The sequence below is a fragment of the Ahaetulla prasina genome, chromosome 2, assembly GCF_028640845.1.
Source record: "Ahaetulla prasina isolate Xishuangbanna chromosome 2, ASM2864084v1, whole genome shotgun sequence".
NCBI lineage: Eukaryota > Metazoa > Chordata > Lepidosauria > Squamata > Colubridae > Ahaetulla > Ahaetulla prasina.
In genome coordinates, this window is record NC_080540.1 from 289,626,862 (window position 1) to 289,647,698 (window position 20,837).

General features: G+C 40.8%; 1 protein-coding gene across 1 annotated transcript in view; it reads left to right on the plus strand.

Annotated features, from left to right (window-relative positions):
* MYO5B (myosin VB) overlaps window positions 1–20,837 on the plus strand; it is a 322,900-nt gene that overhangs the window by 195,325 nt on the left and 106,738 nt on the right. The window contains exons 21-22 of the mRNA XM_058170954.1: window positions 3,011–3,250; window positions 10,804–11,040. Of these exons, the coding sequence (XP_058026937.1) occupies window positions 3,011–3,250; window positions 10,804–11,040 (477 nt within the window). The remainder of the gene's footprint in view (window positions 1–3,010; window positions 3,251–10,803; window positions 11,041–20,837) is intronic.

Here is a 20,837-nt window from a genome sequence, read left to right on the forward strand (position 1 = left end):
GTCTTCCCTTTACTTTTGGCATTATTTAATAATGTATTACGGCACCTAACAGGAAGAAATTCCTAGACTACATAATAATATTTCATCTTCACCTATTTAAAGGCACAACTTGTTAGTGTACCTCACTTATGTTTCACTGAAACCTTCTATTTCTTTAGTAACCTTTTTCTATGTAGGGTTAATCTTGGCAGCATTTTTTTGATCGTCCTTGCTAGGTCTTTTCTCTCCAAGCGTTTTCTTTTTTCTCCTCCTGACTCAGAATTTAGCTCACTTTCAGAGTACAGAAGCATAAACTGTAGATATTTCAATGTTTAAGCTACACGGACAGAAGCAATTTTTCTCCAGTTCTTCAGAGGGGTAGCTTAATGAAGCCACACGGAGAAGAACCTCAGGGCAAAATGGAAAGATTATCTAACATCAGCCTAGAGAGAAGAAACTTCACACTTTCTGAGCCTAAAAGACGCAGCTCAGAAGTTGCCATTTTCATTAGTCTTAAACTAGGGTCTCCAACCTTGGCAACTTTAAGAATTGTGGGCTTCAACTCCCAGAATTTCCTAGCCAGCCATGCTGGCTGGGGAATTCTGGGAGCTGAAGTCCACAAGTCTTAAATGTCTATGGAGATTCTCAGTCATCCAGGCCACGGTTGTCCCAAAAGTGCTTTTTCAAAAGGCAACTGGACTTTCTTTGTTTTTCCTTGAAGACCTTTCACTTCTCATCCAAGAAAAACGTCCTCAGTTCTGAGCTTCAGTTCTTCAGAACAGAAGAAGCTTTTTGAATGAAAAGCAAAATGTTTTCAGGGAAAAACAAAGAAAGTCCAGTTGCCTTTTGAAAAAGCACCTTTGGGACACAAGTCTTAAAGTTGCTAAGGTTGTCTTAAACTAACATTTTAATCACTGCTCCATAGTAGTGTATGGATTCTATTGTTTATTTGCTTTTATCCCACCTTTGTGCTTTTAGGGACATAAAATGAACTACTGAGTATACATTCTGGAGCAATATCAATCTTTGATCATTTGGCCACTACAGAAGTGCATACATGTTAATGCCTACTCACCATTCACAATTGCCACAAATAGTGTGAATTTGCATTCCTCATATTCACGTTAAGTTAGAAACTGCTGTGTGAATGAGATCACACACTTGATTTTAATACAATTACTTTGTTGGAACGGATCCAGTTGAATGTAATGTGAACATGGTGAAAAAAATAGATCATGGTTCTACTGAGACAAATTACTGGACTATTTTTAATAGATTAAATTGCTTACTGGCTCCTTGTTTTAATAGTAGCACAACTGAAACATTGACCCATATTTCTATGTAATATCCACACCTGTAGTCAGTGTAAAGATGATGTATGGATTTAACCTAATTTTTGGAATGGTTTGATAAATTCAGCCACAAATGATCTGTACAGACTACATTTTCAATGCGTGTTTAGCTAAAATGGAGTGGGTTAATTTGTATAGCTAGGATATTAAAACTTCTGGTTTATGGCAAACCAAACACAGATTTGTTTTTAGATGGCTTATAAGTTATGGGCCATTTGTTATGTGATACCCCATTTTATTGATCTCGGGGTTCTAGCAAAACAAAGATGACCTTGAAACCTTTATACCTGATACAGTATATGTATATTCATATGTGATCTAATTCACCAATTTGTACTTAGCTTCAGGAATATCCTGTGCAAAGTAACTCAATAATGTGCCTGTTTCCATTTTTGCACATTTTATAACCTTGTTCTGTTCCCAAGGCATCTGGATCTGCTGGGAACAGGCAGTTAAACTCTAGCAATCAGGTTTTCATACAGATCAAGTTTATTTGGGTATCCTCAAAATCATAGTGAGTCATGGTGAGTCATGGTGAGATTCATCCTTATTTCATAATCTGTCCCATTTGCTAGTATAAAATGACGGTAGATCTGTCCCCCTGGTCAGAAAGGATGCTTCTCTCCTCCATAGCAATTCATAATGGCCGGGGCTTTGTTCTACAGTCCAGGCAGAGATCCTCAGTGGCCAATCAGGCACATAGATGTGGTCACATGTCATGGACTACATTTCCCATAATGCAGTCTCTCTCTACATCTCCCACAATGCAATCTCTTAAGGAGACAGCTCTTAATTCTTAAGGTAACTAATTCACTATAATTAACTATCTGAACAGCACAAACCTCCTAGCCTTAAGTTGATGATATAATGTTGACCTTGCCACCTTTGTAGGCACCATAATGAATGTTACAAATATTTGGAGGTTTGGTGACTTCTTAGACAGCGGAATGGACTCCTAAGGTCAAAAATAATATTTCCTTAGTGCTATTTCTTCCTCATCACGCAAGTGCAGAAAATCAAAATGTGGCCGAACAATAAAGCATTGTTTGGTGATGAATGTTTTATGGCAATACTGAACTATGATCATCAACCTTCTCTAAGTAGATGCATGAATTGTTCCCACAGACCACTTTGTGGTGGGTAATTTTCTTTCCACTCTGGTGCTGTCATGATGTATTGAGTTTCAACTCTCATAACCACCCACAATGCAAGCAGGGAATTATAGAAGCCAGAAGATATCAAAAGACCACTAGATTAAGAACAGCTCTTGTATGTCAACTTTCTGATGCCTTTGCTACTCAAAAACTGAGATGTTCAAAGCTGTATATCCTCTAGAAGTGTTATCTTAATCTTATCAGGATGGCCATCACTGAAAACACTGGGAGCCATTGGGAGCATTTTTTGATTATGCTCTGTTGAAAAAAAACACAAATTCATATTTATTATGAGAGAATAGTCAATGACTCTCCTAGAATCTCCTAGATCAGGCATCTCCAACCTTGGCAACTTTAAGACTTGTGGACTTCAACTTCCAGAATTCTAGGAGTTGAAGTCCACAAGTCTTAAAGCTGCCAAGGTTGGAGACCCCTGTCCTAGATGGTGTTCCGCTACGTTGACGTATGCTACCATATTTTTCTCCCTGTCTTCTGTATGTTGCTATGTGTTCATGTGCTTTTAAGATACTTATGGAGTACAAGGCCATCATCCTCCAGAAACACACTCGAGCTTGGCTGGCTCGGAAGAATTTCACCAAGTTCAGATGTGCAGCTGTGATTATCCAGTGCTATTTCAGGCGCATGAAAGCCAAGCAAGAGCTGAAAGCTCTGAAGATCGAGGCCCGGTCAGCCGAGCACTTGAAGAGACTCAACATTGGCATGGAGAACAAAGTTGTGCAACTGCAGAGAAAGATAGATGAACAGGTAAAATTCCTCGGGAGTCTTACCCTGTTGTGTGAACCCACATCTCCCCAGTGTTCTGCATGGAACTATTTGCTAATGGTTGCCTGCATTTTGTTTGCCTCCATAATATCCATAGAATACTGCCCAGCTCTACAACTTGATAGAATAGGATGAAAGTATGCATGAAATTGTCAAGGTTTTCAGTTAGCGTTTTCGTGAGAATTTCTTCGTTTTCTTTTTTACTACTACTTCTTGACCTATGACCATCATTGAGCCCAACATTTCTGTTGCTAAGTGAGACAGTGGTTAAGTGAATCCCCCCTGTGTTACAACCTTCCTTGGCCTAGTTGTTAAATGAATCGCTGCAGTTGTTAAGATAACAACATGGTTGTTTAGTGAAACTGGCTTTCCCTTTGACTTTGCTCGTCAGAAGGTCGCAAAAACATGTCCCAGGGACACTGTAACCGTTGATAAATATGAGTCAGTTACGAGTCCCAAAATTTTCATCATATGTCCATGGGGATGCTGCAACAGTCGTAATTGCGAAAAACGGTCATAAGCCACTTTTTTTCAGCGGCTTTGTAACGTTGAACGGTCACTAAATGAACTGTCGCAACTCAAGGACTACTTGTACCTGCATCTCCCTGGTGTTCTGAATGAAACTATTTGCTAATGGTTGAGGTTTTTGTTTTGTCCCCCTATCCACAGAATATTGTCTGGTTCTACAACTTGGTAAAACAGGATGAAAGTATTAAATTGTTAAGGCTTGGCATTTCCCTTTAGCGCTTTAGTGAAAATGTCTTTGTTTTCTTTTTCTCAACCTTTTTCCGTTTGATGATGAAGACTTTGCTTTGCTAATTTCTCCCAGATAGGCAATGCACAGACTTTTCACAGTGCAATCATATATAATCTCCTCCTTGCCTGTCTGAGCTTCAGCTAAATCAGTGGTAGTCAACCTGGTCCCTACCGCCCACTAGTTGGCGTTCCAGCTTTCATGGTGGGCAGTAGGGGTTTTGTCCAATACTGAAGCACTTTCCTTTTTTTTAATTTAATTGACTTTTAAAAAATTTTCATAGCATTATTTAAACCATTTTCATTAGGTTTTCATAAAATTCCCTGTAACAATTTAAATTTCTGAAAATATACTATTTGTATCGCCCGCACGTAAGTTTAGTTCACGTTATGTAAGTGAAACTAAATGGCGCTATAGTGCGACCGCAAACAAAAGAGCCTCATCTCAGAATAGCTCACATCTCCCAGTGTTCTGCATGGAACTATTTGCTAATGGTTGCCTGCATTTTGTTTGCCTCCATAATATCCATAGAATACTGCCCAGCTCTACAACTTGATAGAATAGGATGAAAGTATGCATGAAATTGTCAAGGTTTTCAGTTAGCGTTTTCGTGAGAATTTCTTCGTTTTCTTTTTTACTACTACTTCTTGACCTATGACCATCATTGAGCCCAACATTTCTGTTGCTAAGTGAGACAGTGGTTAAGTGAATCCCCCCTGTGTTACAACCTTCCTTGGCCTAGTTGTTAAATGAATCGCTGCAGTTGTTAAGATAACAACATGGTTGTTTAGTGAAACTGGCTTTCCCTTTGACTTTGCTCGTCAGAAGGTCGCAAAAACATGTCCCAGGGACACTGTAACCGTTGATAAATATGAGTCAGTTACGAGTCCCAAAATTTTCATCATATGTCCATGGGGATGCTGCAACAGTCGTAATTGCGAAAAACGGTCATAAGCCACTTTTTTTCAGCGGCTTTGTAACGTTGAACGGTCACTAAATGAACTGTCGCAACTCAAGGACTACTTGTACCTGCATCTCCCTGGTGTTCTGAATGAAACTATTTGCTAATGGTTGAGGTTTTTGTTTTGTCCCCCTATCCACAGAATATTGTCTGGTTCTACAACTTGGTAAAACAGGATGAAAGTATTAAATTGTTAAGGCTTGGCATTTCCCTTTAGCGCTTTAGTGAAAATGTCTTTGTTTTCTTTTTCTCAACCTTTTTCCGTTTGATGATGAAGACTTTGCTTTGCTAATTTCTCCCAGATAGGCAATGCACAGACTTTTCACAGTGCAATCATATATAATCTCCTCCTTGCCTGTCTGAGCTTCAGCTAAATCAGTGGTAGTCAACCTGGTCCCTACCGCCCACTAGTTGGCGTTCCAGCTTTCATGGTGGGCAGTAGGGGTTTTGTCCAATACTGAAGCACTTTCCTTTTTTTTAATTTAATTGACTTTTAAAAAAAATTTCATAGCATTATTTAAAAACATTTTCATTAGGTTTTCATAAAATTCCCTGTAACAATTTAAATTTCTGAAAATATACTATTTGTATCGCCCGCACGTAAGTTTAGTTCACGTTATGTAAGTGAAACTAAATGGCGCTATAGTGCGACCGCAAACAAAAGAGCCTCATCTCAGAATAGCTCGCGCATCTCCCCCCACACCACCCAGCTTTAACAGACAAGCAGAGCTGGTAGCCGGCGCCTCCCCCAAACCCAATCCACGATGCGCGAGAGGCATGCGCAGATGACGATACATGGCGCATTACTGTGAAATCGGTGGGCGGTTAGAAAATTTTACTACTAACAGAGATACAAAAGTGGGCGGTAGGTATAAAAAGGTTGACTACCCCTGAGCTAAATCCTGAGGGATGCCCTGATGCTGGAAATTTTCCAGTAGGCCTCCAAGGGTGCAGTTTGACAGTGAGATATTTTTTTCAAAGGCAAGGCGCAGTGAAATTTAAACTCGGATGAGTTGAGACAAGGAGTGAAAGTTGCTAAATAAATAATAAATAAATAAATATCCAGGACGAGAAATGATGGGACTCAGGAAAGTTACGAGGGATCTCCAGTAAGGCTGTGCGGAATTTGGGAAATCATTCACAAAATTATTTGTGGCAGATCATAGGGACACGTTTCTTTCTTAAGAAAATAAGGGTACGTTCAGTAGTCTCAGGTTGCAGAACTGTAGGCAGGGATGGGATTCAAAAATTTTAGCAACCGGTTCTCTGCCTGGTTGCTGGGTGGACCTGGCCATGGTAGGTGTGGCCTACTCGGTCTCCTGCATGATGGCGTGGGAGGGTGTTTTTGCCCTCCCCAGGCTCCAGAGGCTTTCCTCGAGCTTCTGAGAGGGCGAAATGGCTTCCCCAGGGCTCCGGAGGCCCTCTGGAGGCCAGAAAAGGGCCCTTTTCTGGACTTCCAGAACTTCTGGGAGGCCCGTTTTTCGCCCCTTTAGAGCCTCTGCGTGGGCCCTGCACTTACCTGGCATTCAAAATGGGCCGCGTGGAAACTCCTGGGAGGGGAGGGGCAGGGTAGGCGGGGTCAGCCAGTCCTTGCAACTACCGGTTCGGTGAACCAGATGTAAAATTAGCATCGGGTTCACCTGAACGGGTCCAAACCGGCTGAATCCCACCCCGGCTGTAGGTGAGATGAGTCTTTCATTTCATTTTTGGAATTATGGGCTAGATAATTTTGGGTGGCAGGGCAAACGGTTGCCCAATTCTGGACTACTGTTTCTCAACCTTATCAGTTTTCAGAGGTGTGAACTTCAGTGTCCAGAATTCCACTTGAAGAGCATAGGAGCATGAACTTCTCTGAATCTCTTTAAAGCAGCTGCATCTCTGCAGCTGTTTTCACAGTCCCAGCTGCTTTAAAAAGTTGCAAGTACAATGTCAAGGGTCCCACAGGTCAAAGCACCTTTCTATATTCATATTTACAAAATTACAGTTCTCTAACATCTACTCTGGGGTGGGGGTGGGGGTGGGTCAAATTGGGCAACTTTAAGACTGGTAGACTTCAACTCCCAGAACTCCCCAGCCAGCATGGCTGATTGAGAAAATCTGACTGAGGAGTTGAAGTCCACATGTCTTAAAATTGCCAAGTTTGGAGACCCTGATTTAGTTATTTAAAAGTATGGGTGAGTTCTATTTACAGGTCTTTCAACTGAGTAAAACTATCACACAGTAATCTCTGATTTTTCTCATATAGCTTGTGCCTTAACAACACTGTTGAAAAAGAAAATTCCGCAAAAAAAAACCCCCAACCTCTTGAAATGACTAGAAATAAATCCAAAGGTCAAAGCTGGCCAAACAAATTGACAGCTAGATGTTTTCGGTGTCCAGCAGCATAAAGCCAAAAGCGAAGCCATGTAACATGGCTTGATCCTAGCTTAGGCTGCATTAAATAAGACAATGGGAAAATCATAAAGAGATATCACCTCTGTCTTCTGTTTTGTCAGGGAAGTAAATGAAACTGACCAACAAGCCAGACTTCGCTATTAAGCCTCTTTTGTGCCAATCCTCCAGCACTTATGACCACTGAATGCTGGAAAAGCTATGCTAAGCTAACAATGTATGTGATAACAATCTCAAGTTTCCTTATCAGGAACTACAAATGGAACCACTGGTTTCTTTTTTAAGAAGAAGGTACACATTTTTTCCTGCTCTCTCATTCTATACAAAAACAGATTTGCATAGGTTTATTTGCATTGCTCTCACTTGGAGAGTTTTATAGCTGGAAATTCCTACTGAGTCTTGGTCTAAGTTGGCTGGAAAGCAACCTCCCAGGTTTGAGACCCGAGCACCACACAATAAGGTGAGCTCCTGTTCTCGTCCCAGTTTCTGCAGTTCAAAAGCATGCAAATGCAAGTAGATAAATAGATACCACCTTGGTGGTAAGGTAACAGCGCTTCATGACGTCATGCTGGCCACATGACTGCGGAATGTCTTAGGACAGTGTTGGCTCAATGGCCTTGAAGCGGAGATGAGTACCACTGCCTAGAATCAGCAATGACCAGCGGAGTAAAATCCATCAGTACTCCTTTACCTTATTTTGCTCTAGGTCAGGGGTCAGCAAACTTTGTGTAAGGCTGGAATGATGATCCCTGTGAGTGGATGATGGGCCCAGTTGTGAAATCTGAACCAGTTTGCTACTGGTTCACTGGCCCCAAATGCACACTGCATGCCAAGCATGCATTATACATGCATGCGCATTATGCACCAAAAGGAGGCTTGGGAAAGTAAGTAGAACAGTGAGGAGGGGGATCAGCTGTGCTGTGCGATTTAACTTCCCTAGAAAGCAGGATTTCCTGCTTTCTAGCAAAGCTAAACCGTGCGGCACAGCTGACTGTCGGAAATACCAATTTGGAGGAACTGGTAGCTTTTTTTAACTACTGGTTTGACCGAACTGGTAGCTAACTACTGGTTCGACGGAACCGGTAGGTTTTTTTTTAACTACCGGTTCGCCCGAACCGGAGAGAACTGGTAGCATTTCACCCCTGGATGGGCCTCCCTCTTTGGTGAACCCTGACAATTCGGAGGTCTCTTTGGGGCAAACCACAGGGACAGGTTTTTTTTTCCTTAAAAAAAATGAGGTTGTTTCATGTTTGGGATGAAAGGTTGGAAAATTTTGGATGGTAGGCCAAAAGTGGCTTGCAGGCTTGCAATAGGTTGCCAAACTCTGGACCAGTGCTTCTTCATTTCATCAACTTTAAGAAGTCTGGACTTTAATATCCAGAGGATGCTGTTAGATTCTGCCCAGTGATTATTGCTATTGGAAGATTTGAACTTAGCTTTTATTTTAGACCAGTATTTCTTAACCTTGGCAACTTTAAGATGTGTGATCAACTCCCAGAATTACCCAGCCAGCCCAGTTAGTTTTCTCTAATCTTTTGTTACGTTGCTGCTTTTATTAAGCATCACTTTTCTTTTGATTATTATTACTATTTTTTTTCTTATGATTTGTTCCTTGATTGTAAATCAGTGAACTAAGGGCATTTTGATATTTCTGCCAAATGTTAGACATATGAATTTAGGTGGTGATGTTTGAAACTAAGAGTGCAGATGATGGAATTTAAATCATAATTTTTCCCACAGTCATCTTTCTCATGAATAGAATGGAATGGAATAGAATAGTTGGAAGAGACCTTGGAGGTCTTCTAGTCCAACCCCCTGCTTAGGCAGGAAACTCTAGTCTATACCATTTCAGACACATGGTTATCCAATCTTTTCTTAAAAACTTCCAGTGTTGGAGCATTCACAACTTCTGGAGGCAAATTGTTCCATTGATTGTCCTAACTGTCAAGAAATTCCTCCTTAGTTCTAGGTTGCTTCTCTTCTTGATTAGTTTCCATCCATTGTTCTTGTCCTGCCCTCAAGTGCTTTGGAGAGTAGCTTGACTCCCTGTTCTTTGTGGCAGCCCCTGAGATATCAGAACACTGCTATCATGTCACCGCTAGTCCTTCTTTTCATTGAACTAGAGTAGACTTACCCAATTCCAGCAACCATTCTTTATATGTTTTATAATATGCTCTTACACAAAACAGATTGGAGAAAATTATAGAGGATTAAGATAAATTACGTGGGAAATGTTCCATTTGTATTATCCAGAAGATGATTAAAATTAGGCTTCATTCCCTGTTCTACATAGTTATACCAATTTTTAAGAAGAAAATGTAATTTTTTATTGTAGCTATCGTAAATATATAAAGAGGAGGAAGGACGTATTCTATAGTAGAAAAATAATAATCTAATTGACTATAATATAATTATTCTTGTAAAGTTGGTTTTGAACTTAAGCCATATTATCTAAAATTATTCAGCTGAATTTTAACTGAAAAACAATGTGTTCAATCTGAACAAGCCAAAAAAGGCATTATTGAATATTTGGTTTTGTTTTTTGGTATCTTTGTGACAAATACTTCTATCATGACAAAATCATTCAAGAACTAGAGTTCATATATATTTTATAATATACCTGGTCCATTAAAATGTGTGTCATGCTGGCTGTATAAGGTAACGTTTCACCACAAGATTCGTAAGTAATGTAATTGGAACAGAGTAATGTGAATATTTGTGGAAATTACTAGTGCATTACAATTTCACTGCATTGTGAGAATTGGAGGGTGATGCTTAACTTTGGAAACCAACACAAACAATCTTATCTATATACTACTAAAACTCTCATTGTCATGACCCATAACTGGGAGAAATGGTGCTTCATAGGGCAACAGTTTTTGAATCAAGGTACCTCAACTTGCTTAAATTGCAGAATGTATCCAAAATCCAGGACACATGATTCCAAGGGAATAAACGTTGGGGAAGTTGTGAGTGATTCAGTGATACTAGTTGCTGGGCTACTGCTGCTATCATGTGGTTTTTATTTTCAACATTCCATGTCAGTTTCCAAGCCAGTCACGCAATCCCTCGTTCTTTCTCCGATCCAGCAGCAGCTTCCCCGATCCTGCATACTTACCTGCCTGCTGGAAAGGTGAGGGAAGGATATTTCTGATGTTCCCTGCGAGATTCCCACGAGAAAACTCACTGGGGAAGCCAGCAGGAAGTCGGAAGAAGGAACTCCTGCTCGTCCTGCTTTTTTTGATCGCTCACCTTCATTCTGTTTCTCTGTTTAGGTACAGAAGTACCTCTGAAACATATCAACAGGGCGCGGATGGTCTAGTTATTTTTAAAGCGGCAGTCTTTACCATTTAATTTTACAATTCAATTGTATTCTCTGAAGTGGCGAGTGGTGAGTTCACTGTTTTCCTGCTACCTCTTCCTCTGCAGAACAAAGAATATAAATCTCTCAATGAGCAGCTCTCCACAGCAGCCTCTGCTCATTGCATAGAGATTGAAAAGCTGAAGAAGGAACTGGAACGCCATCAGCGGAAGAACGGAGACAGGAATCAGCTCGTGAGCCTTCAGGAAGAAATTGATTCTCTCCGGCTGGCCCTGGAGAAGGCTCACGGGGAGCGGAAGATCGTCGAAGATACGTATGCCAAGGAGAAGCAGGTGCTCCAAAAGGTAAAAACTCTGTGAGGAGTTGCAAGCCTTCTGTATTACAATGACTCTGAGCATAATAGGGCCAAGCCATGGTTTATTTAACCATAATTTATTGGGGGGGGAAATCACTTGGATGCCATACAAGCTAAGTCATAAACTGAGGTTTAAACTACCATGTTTAACATCAATAGCTAAATTAAACTGACCTCACAATGGGTTTGCTTCATGTGTGCACCAAGTGTGCAAAATCACCTTGCAGCAAGATGGGCAGCAAATAAATGTAATAAATAGCAATAGCAGCTAGACTTATATACCTGTTGTGGTCCGCCAGCAGCCTGCGGAGCTGGCAACGGAGTCAGACAGTGAGGAGGCTGGGGAGGACAATGGGTCAGTCCTGGAGTCAGGAGAAGGTCCGGACGAGGGCTCTGTGTCGGAGGAAGAGATGGGGCCAGGGCCGTCTGGGAGCAATGTGTGGACTCCAGAGCCTCCAAAGGCGGACAGCAGAAAGGCAGAGGAACAGAAGGAGTCTGTTCCTACTGCACGTATGCAAAGAACTGCCAGAAGGCAAGAGCAGCTAAAGCAAAAAGGACGACTTGGGAGTAAGGCCAGGAGATGATTGGCCCCTCCCATAAGGAGTAAAAGAGCAGCAACGGCTCTTGGGTTTTTGTAGGAAAGCAACGCTACAATTGTTTCTTGTTTCCTGTTTCTGAACTTTGTGGGGTTCTTGCCAAGAAAAGCCTTTGGCAGGGTGCCAAAGAAGACAAAGGTTTGTGATAAGGCCAAAGGACTTTTTCTGAAGGACTTTGTTTTGGACTTAATTTGGACTAAGCTGAGAATGAAGTAATTCTCAGCTGTTCTCATAAAATATGTTTGTTTAGGACTGATTGTGTCTGGTAATAACTACTTGGGCCTAGGTCACAATAATACCGCTTCACAGTGCTTTACAGCCCTCTCTAATCAGTTTACAGAGTCAGCCCATTGCTCCCAAAAATTTGGGTCCTCATTTTACCCACCTCGGAAGGATGGAAGGCTGAGTCAGCCTTGAGCCTGGTGGGATTTGAACTGCTAAATTGCAGGCAGCCGGCAGGTAGCAGAAGTAGCCTGCAGTGCTACACTCTAACCACTGCACCACCACCGCGGCTAAATAAAAAATTTCAGCACTCAGATGTTTTCAAGTCCTTCTACACTGAAGGTCCTTCTCAAAAGACACTGATTACTTTCAGATTATTGTGCATGGTTTGTATCATTAGTAAGGCCTTCTCTAAGGACACTAAGACTGGTATGTGTATTTCGGAGTTGACCCATTCAGTTAAATTCTCCCATAGACGGGGATTCATAACTCTGTCAGAAATGGGTAGTATCAGCCCGTCTGTTCAAGGTTCACAAGTCTTCATTGTGTCTTGAATTTCTACAGGGAGAAGAAATAGGTGGTGAATCTGCACATCCAGCTTTTCACAAAATGTCTTTCTGTCATTATTGTGTTTACTGGTGGTAGAGCAGAGACCAGAATTTTTAATGATCATTCATAGCAAAATTTAAGGGTCATGCAGAAATACTTAATAATAACCATATGCAAATAACCATGTTGGGCTTTGAGGTTCTTATTAGTAGCAGTCAAGACATCCATTGGTTGACTGGTTACATGGATTTGTAAGGCAAATTTGTTGTGTGGGGATAGCGCAAGTAATTGTTGGCTGACCTTTCATTGTTGTTGAATTGTTGTTTAAATGGGCAAACAGTTTAAACTGTCACACTTGTATTCCTCAATAGTTTCTCTCATTCCGCTTTGGGAAAAGGTGTGGATTGATCTGAGAATTCTCTTGTTACTGGCCAGATCTTTGAGATAATCTAAAAAGTAGCAATAACTGGCCAATATTAAAGATTGCGTTTTGCTCTGATTTTTAACATAAATCCAGAGGCGATGAAATTTGCAAGGGTTAGGATATATTCCGTGCTATCAAACATGAAAGAAAAGGAAGAAAGGAGGTGAATTTTCATACATTTTTTTTTTGTGGAAGGAAAGAAGGGCAGTTACTCTGATCCAGATTTTAGTTTACAACTTTCCATTATACAGGCTTATGTTCTCTACCAGCATTTTGCATGAACTATATACCCCAAAGTACTAATAATAGTAGACAGCAACTGATTGTGCCATCTGTATGGCAAGACATTTGAAGTTGATGGATCCTCAACATTTCATTCTAGAAGTCAGCTGTAGTAGAGTTTTTTATATCCTTATGTTTGTTTATTATTTAATGTATTGCATATACAGCAGGGGTGAAATCCAGCAGGTTCTGACAGGTTCTGGAGAACCAGTAGCGGAAATTTTGAGTAGTTCAGAAAACCAGCAAATACCACCTCTAGCTGGCCCCAGAGTTGGATGGGAATGGAGATTTTGCAATATCCTTCCCCTGGAGTGGGGTGGGAATGGAGATTGTGTAGTATCCTTCCCCTGCCACGCCCACCAAGCCACACCAAGCCACACCATGCCCACCAAGCCACGCCCACAGAACCAGCAGTAAAAAAAATTGGATTTCACCACTGATATACAATATAACGTTTAGCTCCTAAGATTCTGTTTATAGCAATCAATATATTCACTTGACTATACAGGTAGTCCTCGACTTACGGCCATAATGGAGCCCAACATTTCTGTTGTTGTGAGATATTTGCTAACTGAGTTTTGTCCCATTTTACGACCTTTCTAGCCACAGTTGTTGTTGTTTTTGTTTGTTTTTTATAAAAAAATTTTATTTTTACATTCATATCAAATAATTCATCCAATGTACAATTATATACAATTAGTCGGGCTTGCCCAGTCACCACCCCCCTTTTTAACTCTCTTCCCTCTTCTACCTTCTTCTACTTTCCAGACCTTCCTCTCCTTCTCTTATCTACATCCTCTCCTCCCTCCACCCTCCACCTTCCTTCTCCCTCTTCTACCCCTCTTCCTTCCTCTTCTTCTCTTTCCTACCTCCTACTCTCTCTTTTCTCCCTCCCCACCGTTCTAAAATGGTAACTGGGCAGACCCGACCCTGCATTAATTATATTTATACATCTTCAATAATCCCTGTACATTCACCATCACTCCATCTCTAGCCTCAACCCCCAATTCCCTCCCCTTACCCCCATCCCCACCCCGACTTCCCAGAACAAAATGCAGGGTATCAAAACTAACAATCATAATCTAAAATAATTCCTAAATTATAACCTCTAGTCTCTCCACACTTAATCACACTCTCAATTCCCCTCTCCTTCAGAAATATATCTAATACAAAATATTTCCTAAATTTACTCATATGCTATTCGATATTTTTTTATCTGATACTTATTCTGAATATAATCAATCCACATTTTCCATTCTAAAATATATTTTTCTTGTGTATAGTCTTTCAAATAAGCAGAGATTTTTGCCATTTCTGCCAGATTTGATACTTTAAGTGTCCATTCTTCAATTGTAGGTAATTCTTCTTTCTTCCAATATTGAGCAATCAAAAGTCTTGCGGCTGTTATTAAGTTCAAAATCAATTTAGTCTCTATAACTGTACAGTCCATAATTATTCCTAGTAAAAAGAACTGTGGAGTAAACTTAATCTTCTTTTTCAAAATATTCTGCATAATCCACCATACTTTAATCCAAAATGCTTTAACTTTTTTACAAGTCCACCATATATGGTAATAAGTGGCATCTTCACAATCGCATCTCCAACATTTAGCCTGTACATTAGAATACATACATGACAACTTTTTGGGGTCTAAATGCCATCTATAAAACATCTTATCTAGCCACAGTTGTTAAGTGAATGAATGCAGTTGATAAGTTAGTAACCTGGTTGTTAAGTGAATCTGGTTTCCTCATTGACTTTGCTTATCAGTAGGTCGCAAAAGGAGATCACGTGACCCTGGGACACTGCAACGTTCATAAATACGAACCAATTGCCAAGCATCTGAATTATGATCACATGATTATAGGGATGCTGCAAAGGTTGTAACTGTGAAAAATGGTCGTAAGTCACTTTTTCTGGTCCCATTGTAACGTTCACTAAATGAACTGTTGTAAGTTAAGGAATACTCGTACACACATAACACAGTAGAATATTCAAAATGTATTAAAAATAATATCTGACATTCAACTCTTAAAAAAAAAAAAATTAAGTAGCAACTCGATTACCATAACATCATGCAGCAGTTTTCAGAATCAAGCTCCAAAAACCCATTGAAACAGCATTCAGGCAGTCCTTGACTTATGGCCACAACTGAGATCAAAATATCCATGACTAAGCAAAGAAGTTGTTAGGTGAGTTGCAGCCGATTTTATGACTTTTTTTTTTTACCATGCTGGTTTAGACAATCACTGCAATTGTTAAGTGAATCATGCGGTTGTTAAGCAAATCTGGCTTTCGCTGCTGATATTGCTTGTCGGAAAACTGCTGGGAAGATCACAAATGGTGATCCGGGACAGTGCAACTGTTATAAATGCATGCCAGTTGCCAAGTATCTGAATTTTGATTATGAGAGGATGCTACAGTGGTCATAAGTATAAGGATTGATTGTAAATCACCTTTTTCAATGCCGTTGTGACTTTGAGCAGTCACTAAACAAATGGTTGTAAGCAGGAGTGAAATGCTTCCGGTTCGGATCGGATCGCTTGATCCGGTAGCAATGGTGGCGGGTGATTCAGAGAACCGGTAGCAAAAATCCCTGTCTCCACACCCCATGCCCAGCTGAGCTGCGCGATCATTAGAGGTTGTTTTTTTTTTTCTTTTAAAAGCATTTTTTCTTTGGCCGAAAAAATGCTTGTAAACGCAAAAAAACCCAAACCGGTCTGATGATCGCATGGCTCAGCTGGGATTGTCAAAACCCTTTAAAAGCATTTTTTCTACAACCTCTTCGGCCAAAGAGGTTGTAGAAAAAATGCTTTTATTTTATTTATTTATTTATTTTATTAAATTTTTATACCGCCCTTCTCCCGAAGGACTCAGGGCGGTGTACAGCCAAAATAAAAACAAAATATATACCATTTAAAACAACATTTAAAAAGAGCAAATTTTAAAGGCTGATTATTAAAATTTAGATTTAAAAATTTAAAAATATTAAGAATACCCAATTTAAAATTCAACCCAAATTATGCCAGTCCCGCTTTAATAAATAGATATGTTTTGAGCTCACGACGGAAGGTCCGAAGATCAGGCACTTGACGCAGGCCAGGGGGAAGTTCGTTCCAGAGCGTCACTGCCCCCACAGAGAAGGCCCTACTCCTGGGGGCCGCCAGCCGACACTGTTTGGCGGACGGCACCCTGAGAAGACCCTCTCTGTGAGAGCGTGAGAGAGTTAAAAAAAAAAGTTGGCCACTCCCATGCAGTCACATTACAACCCCCCCACCAAGCCACGCCCACCGAACCGGTAGTAACAAATTTTAGATTTCACCCCTGGTTGTAAGCTAAGGACTGCTTGTATTTATGCTACGGTGATCCAAGTGATCTTGCAAGTTAAATGCAACTTTCAATTTGCAACAATGCCGAATGCAAAAGTCATAGCACAGAAGGGCAAAATTAATATATGGAGATGTTGAAGATTAAGGGTGCTAGGTTATTTTTCAACAGTTTTTAAGGACCAATAAAGGAGACTATTTGTAAATCAGGGTTGAAACGAGAGGTCCTCTGAGCTTGCTTGTTTTCTTGCAGACATTTTATTACCTTAACTAGGTAACATCATCAATGCTAGTAATGATGTTACCTAGTTAGGGTAATGAAACATCTGCCAGAAAACAAGCAAGCTCAAGGACCTCTCAATTTTTAAGGAATTCATTAAGTTGAGCTCAGCTCCTGATGGTTTCACATACCATATTTTTTGGACTGTAAGACGCACCTAAATTTGCAGGAGAAAAACAAGAAAAAAATAGTTTTTGGCCTCCTCACGTCGGATTTTCGCCCTTCTGGCACTCTGGAGTACTTCGCATGGCCTGTTTTCGCCAAAAATGACTCTAGAAAGAGTGCAGAGAAGAGCAACAAAGATGATTAGGGGACTGGAGGATAAAACATATGAAGAACGGTTGCAGGAACTGGGTATGTCTAGTTTAACAAAAAGAAGGACTAGGGGAGACATGATAGCTGTGTTCCAATATCTCAGGGGTTGCCACAAAGAAGAGGGAGTCGGGCTGTTCTCCAAAGCACCTGAGGGTAGAACAAGAAGCAATGGGTGGAAACTGATCAAAGAAAGAAGCAACTTAGAACTAAGGAGAAATTTCCTGACAGTTAGAACAATTAATAAATGGAACGACTTGCCTTCAGAAGTTGTCAATGCTCCAACACTGGAAATTTTTAAGAAAATGTTGGATAACCATCTGACTGAGATGGTGTAGGGTTTCCTGCCTGGGCAGGGGGTTGGACTAGAAGGCCTCCAAGGTCCCTTCCAACTCTGATGTTATGTTATGTTATGTTATGTTATGTTATGTTATGTTATGTTATGTTATGTTATGTTATGTTATGTTATGTTATGTTATGTTATGTTATGTTATGTTATGTTATGTTAAAAGTGCACCTGTTTTTGGCCTGCAGAGTGCTTCTGGAGGCGGGGGGGTGCAAAAATGTGATGTGCGGAGGGCTTGGGAGCCCCAAAATGGGCCGTTTTTGGCAAAAGCGGGCCATGCGGAGCACTGTAGAGTGCTTCTGAGGGCTGGGGAGGGCAAAAACGTGATGCACAGAGGCTTCAGGAGGCCAAAAATAGCCGTTATTCAGTCTATAAGAAGCACCTAAATTTTCACCCATTTTTATGGGGGAAAGTGCGTTTTATACTCCGAAAAATATAGTACTTGTACTTTTCTCTGCCAATTTAAAATCGGTTTACCATTATCGTCTTCTAGGATTTTTTAAAAATAACTCAATTTAGGCTTAAGAATGGAATTTCTTGGTGGTCTCCCATCCTGGCATCTAAAAACTTCGATGTTATTTCAAGCGCTTACCGGATCTCATGTTGTTTTTGAGATCAGCCAACGTCATCAAGGTGGTGCCATCTAGCTGGGCACCGGCACTAAAAAGCTGCTTTAATTTTGTTGCTTCCCAGGGAGTTTTCTTTCACCTTTCCCTTCTCTTTTTTTTAGCATATTGAGTAATTCATTACAAAGCAGCTTGAACCCTTTTCGTTCTGAAAGTTTCTTCCCACTGCTTCCTCCTTTCCATTTCTGCTTGCTTTTAACGTCATGTGCAATTACTGATAAAATGCCTCTGCAGAGTTTTCCTGCTGAGAAAAGTGAGGGGAAATGTATGAACATGCATTAAAAATTAGACAACTGCACAGATGCCATAAATTGTTACTTTTACAACAACAAACCTTTATGATATGGAGGGACAAAAGCCTTCTTTCGATAATTGCTCAAAATCCTCATACAAGCTGCAGTTTGCAGTTTCCCCAAATTAAACTTATCCTTCAGTAAGCTGCAGTTTTTGTTATGCACAATAAGATTTGGAGTGTCTGGTTGCGGTCCTGTGCACCCCCATGGAACAGAATAATATTGCTCGCACTAAAATGATTTGTCCAAAGCAATTTGGGACAGTCAAAACTTAGGGGTCTTGGTGCTCTCTGACCTATCTTGTTTTTTTGCAAAGGTGTCATTACCCTAACTAGTGGTAGTCCTGATGATGTTACTGTTGTGGCCCGACAGTGGCCAGCAGAGCTGGCAGCAGAGTCAGAGAGTGAGGAGGTTGGGGAGGAACGTGGGCCAGTCCTGGAGTCTGGGGAAGATTCGGACGAGGGCTCTAAGTTGAAGGCAGAGAAGGGGCCAAGGCCATCTGGTAGTTCTTTGCTGCCTCCGGAGTCTCTAAAGTCTGATATCAGCAAGGCAGAAGAACAGCGTGAGCCTGTTCCCAGGGTGCGTATATGCAGAACTGCCAGGAGATAGGAACAATTAAGAAAACAGGGTCGACTTGGGAGTAAGGCTTGGAGATGATTGGCCCCTCCCATAAGACATAAAAGAGAAGTGAATGGGACGTGAGCTTTTACAAGAAGCAATTAGTTCATCTGGTCAGTAAAAGCTGTGGAAAAGTTCCGTTTGACTCTGTGCTAAGTTTGACCTGATATTTTAGGATATTAATAATATTCTAAAATCTGTGTCTGTGGAGAATCTCAGTCATCCAGGTCATGATTGTCCCAAAGGTGCTTTTTCAAAAGGCAGCTGGACTTCCTGGTTTTTCCTTGAAGACGTTTCGCTTCTCATCCAAGAAGCTTCTTCAGCTCTGTTTCAGAGTTGAATTTCTGAGAATTTCAGAGCTGAAGAAGCTTCTTGGATGAGATGAGAAACGTCTTCAAAGAAAAAACAGAAAGTCCAGTTGCCTCTTGAAAAAGCACCTTTGGGATAAACCTGTGTAGTTTTTCTTCCTGGATACTTGATATCTGTGGCTTGTAAAGAACCTTAAAAACTGACCAGAGATTGATGGGTGATTTATTTATTGCATCATATTATAGACCACCTGCTTTGCCAAAAACAAGCCAACTAAAACCAGAAGCATTCAATAAGGGGGTAGTAACTCTCTATTGGGCAGCCAACATCATCTTTCTGATATCCTGGTCACAAGTACAAGTATAAGTGTTTACTACTTATGGCCCAATATCATAACATTACATCTGACTAGCAGATATCTTAGTTTAGCATGGGTCTAAAATAAACATGAAAAGGCAATCAGTCAGTAACTCTTTTGAGCAGTGGTGAAATTCTACTGGTTCGCACAGGTTCGGGAGAACCTGTAGTGATAAAAGCTACTGGCTCAGCAAACAGGTAGTAAAAAAACAACAACTACAGGTTGGTGCCAACCGGCATTTCCGACAATCAGCTGTGCCGCACGATTTATATTCGCTAGGAAGCAGGAAATCGTGCACGCGCATGCAGCATGCATTTGGTGCACACTGTGCATGTGCATGCAAGCAGTGTGTGTTTGGCGTGCACTATGCATGCACGCGGGCAGCATGCGTTTGGTGCAAACCGCGCATGCGCGGGCAGCGAACCGGTGGCAAACCGCGGAGGATTTCACCACTGCTTCTGAGCCCTTCTCCAGACCACTTCACAGGTAGATTATTATGATTCTCCAATCAGAGTTACCAATGCCCAAATAACAGAATAAAAGAGTTGGAAGGGACCTTGGAGATCTTCTAGTCCAAACTCCTGCTCAAGTAGGAAACCCTCTACCATCTCAGACAAACGATTGTCCAGACTCTTCTTAAAAGCTTCCAGTGTTGGAGCATTCACAACTTCTGGAGGCAAGTCGTTCCAGTGATTAATTGTTCTCACTGTCTGGAACTTTCTCCTTAGAATAGAATAGAATAGAATAGAATAGAATTTTATTGGCCAAGTGTGATTGGACACACAAGGAATTTGTCTTGGTGCATATGCTCTCAGTGTACATAAAAGAAAAGATACGTTCATCAAGGTACAACATTTACAACACAATTGATGGTCAATATATCAATATAAATCATAAGGATTGCCAGCAACAAGTTATAGTCATACAGTCATAAGTGGAAAGAGATTGGTGATGGGAACTATGAAACGATTAATAGTAGTGCAGATTCAGTAAATAGTCTGACAGTGTTGAGGGAATTATTTGTTTAGCAGAGTGATGGCCTTCGGGGAAAAACTGTTCTTGTGTCTAGTTGTTCTGGTGTGCAGTGCTCTATAGCGTCGTTTTGAGAGTAGGAGTTGAAACAGTTTATGTCCAGGATGCGAGGGATCTGCAAATATTTTCACGGCCCTCTTTTTGATTCGTGCAGTATACAGGTCCTCAATGGAAGGCAGGTTGGTAGCAATTATTTTTTCTGCAGTTCTAATT